At 38.8% G+C, this 9,089-nt stretch overlaps 2 protein-coding genes across 2 annotated transcripts in view; both read left to right on the forward strand.

Moving 5' to 3' along the window:
• The window catches only part of phactr4b (phosphatase and actin regulator 4b), a 30,357-nt gene extending 28,822 nt beyond the window's left edge, over window positions 1-1,535 (forward strand). The window contains 1 exon segment of the mRNA XM_027001610.2: window positions 29-1,535. Within this exon segment, the coding sequence (XP_026857411.2) occupies window positions 29-44 (16 nt within the window). The 3' untranslated portion in view covers window positions 45-1,535.
• Window positions 1,536-2,937: 1,402 nt separating this feature from the next.
• Window positions 2,938-8,693, forward strand: rcc1 (regulator of chromosome condensation 1). The gene is given in 11 exon segments (XM_035530743.1): window positions 2,938-2,979; window positions 4,299-4,386; window positions 4,528-4,715; window positions 5,012-5,191; window positions 5,354-5,450; window positions 5,531-5,653; window positions 5,760-5,906; window positions 6,210-6,329; window positions 7,288-7,440; window positions 7,931-8,040; window positions 8,043-8,693. Coding segments are annotated over 11 exon segments (1,314 nt in total). The 3' UTR covers window positions 8,109-8,693.
• The last annotated feature ends 396 nt before the right edge of the window (window positions 8,694-9,089 follow it).

A 9,089-nucleotide genomic window follows, 5' to 3' on the forward strand; every position in this document is an offset into this window, starting at 1 on the left:
ATATCATTTTGGTAATTTTTATTCCCAGATTCCATCGCCCTTAACATCTTCTATTGCCTGGAAATTGAAGCACTTCAGCACTGGAGGCAGGGAGAGAAACTGTTGCGTATTCTGTGATGAGCCTCTAGGTGTTTGTGTGCCCTGACAGACAGCCACTCAGTGAATGTACTGTACAGAAACCTACAACAAAGTTTTCCACCCTCTTGTAAATATGGATCCTGTGAGGGCTAAGATCTGCAGGACAAATGCAGTATTTCTCCCAGACACTGGAGGGAGACACACATGCCAAGCCAGAGCCAGAGAGCTAATGAAGGACCCACTGAGGTGTGTGTCGAATGTCTGCCGTCAGGAGACATAATGCATGGTGACCCTCAGAAGCCTTTGCCGACATGCCTCTGCCCTTGGAGGAGAAAAAAAAGGTCTTGAAAGACCCTTTTTTGCTTATTCTTGGTATTATACAGGGAAATGTAATAACCTTAACAAATAATAGTAATAAGAATGATGGTGACAATAATAAATACAGTAATAATACATGTTAGTTACTGAGGGTGGGTGAGCAGAGGTGTGTACAGACTCTGCATGGATAAACATGGGGATATTTGTGTATTTGTGTGTGTGTGCTTGTGTGTGTGCGCGCATGTGTGTGTGTGTGTGTGTGTGTGTGTGTGTGTGTGTGTGTGTATAGAATGCTGTAAATTTCTCTTAGATTGATTATTTGGAAAGTTATAATTAGAAATTGTGATGCACAAGGTTTTATGATGTAATGTTAAATTTCTGTGAATTGGCCACCTTTATTCATACTCCCTCGTTGAGACCTGGCCTCCTTTTGGTGTTTACTGTTAGAAAGGAGAAGGGAGAGAAGCTGGCCTTTTCTTTTCCACTAGATTTTGTCCACACACAAAAATTTTAGTCTTGGTCATATGATGGTTTTATTCTAAACTCAAACCACAATATGATGCTCCTTTTTTAATATGCAGAGTTCAGCCATTTCATTATATTACAATATCTAAACCATGTTTCTGAAAGATATGACTGCATACATGTCTGAATAAGAATAAATGATAAATATTTAGGCTTTTAATGGAAAGCCAGTGACAGGGCAAGCATTGATAAAGCACTATGAATAAAGTTGTTTTTATAGAATAACTGTTGACAGGGAGTTAATTTTGAAAATAACTTTTTTTTCCTTCATTTTTAATGTTTATGGCCAGTAGAATAATAGACCATGCTCTGCTGTACAGATATATTGTCTAGATTAAACTGACTGATATGTATATCTTGTCTTCCTTTTATTTGGAAACATTTTAAATGTATTAAAAGTTATATAGGTTGCTATTTTTTTAAGCACAGAATATTGGTGTATAAGACAAACTTTACAAGAATGGGTTCATTTTAATTGGTTTCTTCCATGTTAATGTAACGTTACCGCCCCGTTTGTTTTTTTAGCTTTTGATTGTATGTGAACATTTAGTAGCTGGCCATATTTTTCTGTTTAGATGTCATCCATAAATCTAAATTAAAATGCTTACAAATAGTTTATTTCTGGTCTAATTTCACTTTCAGAAAGATATAGAATTCATAGGTCAAAAGCACAATCTAAATTGCTGTTGTCTGAACTATGTTGTTTAAGGACATGTCCTTAAATCAAATGGTGATTTCAACGCAACATTTTTCCATTTGTATTTGCTACCGTGACTGCAGATCTAGTGTTACTTTCAATTCAGCTGCCCCTCAAATTCTACAAAGCCAAAAATGGACCAGCCCTTTCATACATGAGGTCAATGGTCAAAGCCCAATCTATACCTCAAGTACGGCTTGGCTTGAAACATCATGCTTCAGGTCTCATGGAAGACAAGCATCGAGACTATTTTCTGTCCTAGCTCCAAGATGGTAGAATGAACTTCTGCTTGCTGTCCAGACAGCAGAGTCCCTTGCAGTCTAAAAAAAAATGCAGACCGAAGACCCATCTATTCGTATATTTAAATGACAATTAGTACTTATTGTAAGGTATTTTTTTTATTACACTGATGTTGTTTAACAAACTCTAGCACTTATTGTTTATTACACTTATCATTGTTTATGATAGACCTTATGTATTTGTACTTATAGGCATCAGCAGTGATCCCTGTATTCCTACAGTATTCTAGATCATTGGTATATTGGACTCTATCCTGCTTTACTGTCTAGGATGTATTCTGTGAGTAAATGACAAAGCACTTTTGTAAGTCCCTCTGGCTAAGAGCGTCTGCTAAATGCCGTAAATGTAAATGCTCATCAGATAGTGAATAGACTCAAAGAAATTAAACGGTATTCCATATACTGACATGTTTATATAAGTACCAGAATCGTTTGGCCCTGTTGAAGATGTGTAGGTATTTTTTATAATTATAACATCTCCGATAGTTATTTCCTAAGTCGTGTGTTCCAATATGTGAAGTAGTTTCTCTGCAATGTGTTAAGTGCACAATTTGAAAAGAAGATTGGTGGTGCATGTTTGATCCATGGTTTGCAGATTATATAAGCCTTGTTGGATCGCAGCTTCAGTCAACTGAGTTAGGTGTCTTCGTGTTTGTATTATTTTAATGTGGTAACTACAAAATTTGTTTGACTATGATGCATCCACTTCACAGGTAAGGTTAAGTGGTAAGTTGACACTGTAAAGTGATACACTATTATCGCAAATTACATCACGAGTCAAAAGTAAATCGCGCCATCTAGTGTCACTGTAAACTCAAAAGTTCTTAAATGGCAAGTAAACACTGTAAACTCAAAGTTCTTAAATGCAAGTTCACACTGTAAACTGACACTATTATGGCAGTTTACAGTGTGAACTTGCCATTTAAGAACTTTGAATAGCTCCTAGAGGTACGCTGGATATCTGCCAAGCGTGGACTGTCTGGTGAAGGATTGGTCGCGAGTTCCCCGCCATGACACTAGATGGCGCGATATGCTTTTGACTCGCCTGAAGCTCACAACGAAGTAAATGAAGCGCAAGGGCGCTGAAATCGTGAGTTCTTCGAGAGAATCTCGACCTAAAGTAATCTAGGTAGGGAGGTGTGTTGTCATCGTGTGGTCGAAAGAATTATCAAGTATCATTTAACATCTGATTCTGAAGGTAATGTACTTATCAAGAAGCATGTAAACTATTGTCTAAAGTGGTAATGTTTTTTTTGTATCTTTATGGATTGTTGTTTCCTCGACTTAGGGTTTGGAAATCTAGCTAGCATAGCTAACGTTAAGTAGGTTAGCTAGCTATCAGTTTTCTATATCCGAGGCTAATGTAGGTAGATGTTACCAGCAACGTGGTTAACTACTGTTAGTAGAGTAGATTAGAGTAGCTAACATAATTACGGGTATACATAAGAGATCTTGGGGTCAGATTATCCAGGTGATAGTGGAGTAGCCATCTACATCAATATTTCCATGATTGGAAGGTTGGTTTCGTTTAAAAATTTAGCGGGGTCAGATTGAACTAGGAACTAAATGCTACTACGGCAAATTCCGTGTTCCTCACCTTTGTGTTTTCTGCCTTGCTACAACAAGCCCACAAGCACACCAAGTCGATTGTTTTCATTTAGGTGGTTCGTGGTGTGAGTATAACATTGGTGCTTGTCAGTCATTGCAGAAAACCCTTGCCAAAACATGTCACCATGTCTCGGTCGTGTGCAACAGCTGCACTCAATCAATGGCACAGTTGAACTTAAACGTGGAACTTGCCAGTAACTTGGCCTGGATTATATTTCATTCGTGAAGCTAAATAATGGGGATCTATTTTTTAAATTAAAGCACAAATCTAATTGTTTATTATCCACTAAAGGTAGGTCTGTGCTTGGAAGTTGACTATAAGCAGCAGTGATTAACGAGCTGGCTGTGGTTAGGCTAGATAACGTAAACTCATTGAGCTCGTTTTAGTAGTGCTGTGAAGTGCCACGTGCCCTTCCTGTGATGTAGAAATAAAGCGACGTTTGTAATTGGGAAAGAGTTGGTTTTCTACGGTCAAATGCAAACTTGTCATTGTGCGGTAGGTGATGTTGTTGGAATTACACATTAGTACCCGAATGTATTTTTAGAAACTAGCTAGTTAACATTGCTTTGCCATATAACACATTAGAAAAATGTTTACTCTCTATTACTTTATCTAAATGTATATGGTATGTGTGTTGGTAACACTGCTTGCCAAGCCAAATTTTATTGGTGATAAGGTTGATCTTTAAATGTAATTATGGCTTTACACCCCTGTTTGCTAAACAGCGTACAGTTTAACCCAAGTGTGTTGCTGATGTTTAAATCCTTTTAAGATTTTGAACTGCAATGCCTGCAAAAAAGCTGCAAAGAGGCAAAAAGAAAGTGAGACAGAGAACTCTACGTCTCTGAAAAAACTGAAAGGTAATGGTGAACACTTGGCAGTTTCTTTCATTTATATACAGTATTTCATTTTAGAAGTGGCATGTCAAAATCATAACTGTAGTGTGTGTGTGTGTGTGTGTGTGTGTGTGTGTGTTTGTGTGCGCACATGTGTGAGTGCAGTGTCCCACAAGAGTCATGGACAAGAGAAGGGAATGGTCCTAGTTGTTGGGCAGGGTGATGTGGGTCAGCTTGGTTTGGGAGAGGATGTACTGGAGAGGAAGAAACCTGCCCTGGTTACTCTTCCAGAGGGCATTGTGCAGGTGGTGGCAGGGGGTATGCACACAGTTTGTCTCAGCGACACCGGAAATGTAAGTTGTTGTTTTTTTTGGTTTGTTTTTTGTTTGTTTGTTTGTTTTGGTGTTGTTTTTTTAACCCAATATTACCATTCAGATGAGGGAATTCAAGTTGTAGCTAGTTCTGTCATAGATTAGACGGCAACACACCCGTTCCGTCACGTATTGCCGCCCGGCCGATGTATTTTTAACAAATTATAGTTCCTAAAGTTGTGCAGCCTTGACAGTAAGATTGATCATCTGCTTTTGTTTAAATTCACCATCATTCATGTTTTTATAGACTCTTGTTGCTTTATTGTTCTCTATTGCAGATCTACACATTTGGCTGTAATGATGAGGGTGCTCTGGGCAGGAACACAACAGAGGAAGGCTCTGAGATGGTGCCCGGGAAGGTGGAGCTTGCAGAAAAGGTGGTACAGGTGTCTGCAGGGGACAGTCACACTGCTGCGCTCACAGAAGAGGGAGCGGTATTTGTCTGGGGATCCTTCAGGGTGAGACTCATGTTTTTTGTATAATTTGCTTAAAATCTAAATGTATCATTTTATATATTAATACATCTCTCCCTGCAATCAGAGATATTTCTTAACTCCCTGTGCAAGTATCTGAAACATTGAACACAAATGAAATGCACAAAAACGTTTCTTCTATTGCAGGATAACAGTGGTGTCATTGGCCTTATTGAGCCTATGAAAAAATGTACACTACCTGTCAAAATCCACATGGACAAGTCTGTGGTTAAAATCGCTTCAGGTGAGGCTTCTGCTTGTCATATTAGTGGTGTAATGAGACTCTTATAACTAATGAAAACCTGTTGCTGGTCTGTATTAAAGGCAATGACCACATGGTGATGCTGACTGTGAATGGAGAGCTCTACACCTCAGGCTGTGGGGAGCAGGGCCAGCTGGGCAGAGTGCCAGAGTGCTTTGCCAATCGAGGGGGCAGGAAGGGGTTAAGTATGTGTTGCCAGATTTGACGACTGCATGAGATTATTGGAGCACAAAAAGGTGTAGGGCACTGTCCCTCTCAAAGCTGCTTGAGGTTTAGTTTTCCTGCTTACAGTGAGGCTGCTGGAGCCCCAGATGGTCGTGGTCAGGCCTAGAGGCAAGGTCTTCTTCACTGATGTATTTTGCGGGGCATACTTCACTTTCGCCATATCTCAAGATGGCCACATCTATGGCTTTGGCCTTTCCAACTATCACCAGCTGGGTAAGTGGTGCTTTATTTAAAGGTTGGGTTCAAACTGGCAATATAGTAGGATCCCCTGAAATCAAAGAAGAATTCAAAAACACATTTGTGTCTCAGTTCCATTATACTTTTGTGTTAGAACAACATTAGGAACAACAGAAGTGCAGAAAAAAAAGGTGCATGTGCATCTCTCAAATCACCATCCAGAATTATAATTTCTATTCCTCAAACCATGCTTGTTTTGATAAATAGACATTATACCATAGAAAGGATATAATATTTAAGCAGTCTTTAACTGTTTCCATACCATTCTTTGTTTTGAAGGTACCCAAGGTACAAACTCCTGCTTTATTCCAGTAAAGCTCACTGCCTTCAAGAACTCCACAACCTCTTGGTTAGGTTTTTCTGGAGGACAGCACCACACTCTCTGCTTGGATTCGGAAGGTAACTACACATTCTGAATAGCACAGATTTGCAAATAATAGATAATTGGTAGTGATTATTAAAATTATGTACTGAAATACAGTTTTGATTGACAATGCAGAATCACAAAAAAATCACTCGAAGTGTGATCTGATTGTCAACTTTTTATTTATTTTCCTCTTGGTGTTTCACGTTCCATTATTGAACAAATTGTTTAAACAATCAGTGTAACTGATTGGAAAATAAATAATTGTTCATATACTTATATTTAATAACTAATGGACACAGCTTTGGCAATAACCAACAAAATACATGCTAATACCGCCTAAAAACTACATGGGCTTTATCTTGGCCTCTTCCTTTATGTTCATGTATATTTTTGGGACGTCTTGCATGAATGATGTACTTAAGATCACAGCACAGAATTTCAGTGGGACTAAGGTCAGGAGTCTGATTTGGCCTTTGAAAACTGGAATTTCCTCTTTTTCTCCCATTCTGATTGTACTCCTGAGTCTTTAGCCAGTTTTGCGTGACTTCACGTAGGCCGATCTTTAGTTATTACGCTAGGGTTGTTTCCTGGTGTAAGGTCTCTGTGCCATGCCCTCTGTCTTCTGCAGAATGACCCCATCTTGGGGGGTTGTTGGTTTTTTTTTGGGGGGGGGGTCTATACAGTAATGTAGGCTCAAGACTTTAGAAATCTCTTTGCACCCATTCTAATATCGGCTACTTTTCTGCAGTTCTCCAAATTCACCTGAATTGGTTGGAACTGACCACTTACATTCCAGGGTTGTGAGATATTGACATTTATCAGTGGTTGGTTTGTTTGTTTTGTTTTGTTAACATTTGTTTAACAAAGATGTGCCATGGTAGAATGTTTGCTGTATATGCCCATCTTTTTATCATCAGCAATATTTATTATGCCTATTCATGCAGAAATGCAGTAATAACCTCACTTTAGTAATTAAGATATCACTCCCAGGGCAGGTATACAGTCTAGGCCGGGCTGAGTATGGGCGCCTGGGCCTTGGAGAAGGTGTTGAAGAGAAAAGTGAGCCCACACCAGTTACAGGGCTCAGCAGTGCCTCCGTGGTGGCGTGTGGGGCATCTGTGAGCTATGCCGTCACTAAGCAAGGTTAGTGGACCGAAATACTTTTCCTATTATAGCGTTTTTAACTGGAATAGTGTAGTCGTAGAGCATTGCCATTTATTTTGTCTAGAGATGCTACTTTCCAATTTACCCTACATGATGTCTCAGCAGGCAACTCTAGGTTTTCTGCTGTTCTATACAGACATAACTAAATTTGGAAGAACTTTTCAATGTCATGTTCAGTGTTCAGTTTGACCTCATTGAATCACTCAGAAAAAAGTATTCAGATCATAAATTGTTTCCAGTAATAATTTGATCATGAATTCATATCTTCATGTACTGTATTTTATGTATTGGTTAATACACTTGCCCCCTATGCCTATAGGAGAAACTTTTGTTTTTTGTTTGTTTGGTTGTTGTTTTTTTACGTGGGATAGTAGTGTGGAACAAGTAACATACCATTTCTTTCTGTAATGCATGTTTTGTTTAAACTTATTTTGTAGTGAATGTCTACATTGGTGTTCATTTACTACAGGAGCTGCATTTGCTTGGGGCATGGGCACCAACCTGCAGCTGGGTACAGGAGAGGAGGAGGATTTATGGAGTCCCCATGGAGATGGTGGGCAAGCACTGGAGAAACCGGGTAGTTTCTCTCAGCTTCCAGCGGGGGGCAGCACACAGTCTTGCTGGTCAAGGACAAACAAGAGAGCTGATGTTGAATCAAAATGCATAGGAGTTGAGCTGCACTACTGTATCGGTGGTAACTGTAAAAGCATAGTTTGATGTGGGATAGGGGAAATCTGGGGGTGCCGAGACTTCCTGTACTGAACTAAGACAGCCAGTTGGGCGAGATGGGTGGGTCTCATCTAATTAAACCTTTCTTCCAGTTTGTGGAGAATTCAGATGTTCACTGGATATGTTCCAGTAGATCATGATCAAAGAGACTATTTTTTTAAAACTAGTTTTTGCTTCTTTTTCTTAATTCTTTTTATGAATCACTAGTACGAATTGTGGGGATTAGATTACCAGCTGTGAGTGAGCATATGCATGTACTAAGTGACTTAATAGTTTGAGGTCTTTTAGAAAGTTCCCTGCAATGGAATTTTAAAAGTTCACATTTTGGTCAGAGCAATAAGTCTGTACAATGGCTGCAGCTGTGGTGTTATTTACAGAAAAATAACGTTTTCATATTCCTGTAAATTGCAGTATAAGGCTGTGTTCCTTTAAAGTGCAAATACAAATGGTTGATTGCATCCAAGATGTGTGGGAGGGGTAATAAATTTTTAAATCTTTCCTGAGTTCTGATTTTTCACTGCTAACTAGATACCTTCCCTTACAAGAGCAGCAATGGGAAATGAGTTTGCCTTTGAGAAAGATGTGCCATCAATTTAAGTGCTTAATCTGATATAGTTAAAGAACTGTCCAATTTTAGAACTGATCACTTGTTAATTGTGTTAATTGTTTTAAAGGATGAAATACTAATACTATGTGAAACACTTTGTAATTCCTGGAAAATTGCATTTTTCTAAAAATGAACGGTCTAGGCTGACTGCTTTCTCATCACCATTGGGCATGAAAGAAAAGACTTTCTGTTTATTTATCAAATGTAACTGGTTTTGCTCTTGTAGTGACGACAATAATTTAATTTTGAGCAAGCTTAATGCCGGTGTTTTTCTGATTATGAAGATTATCAC

This window comes from Electrophorus electricus, chromosome 10 (assembly GCF_013358815.1).
Source record: "Electrophorus electricus isolate fEleEle1 chromosome 10, fEleEle1.pri, whole genome shotgun sequence".
NCBI lineage: Eukaryota > Metazoa > Chordata > Actinopteri > Gymnotiformes > Gymnotidae > Electrophorus > Electrophorus electricus.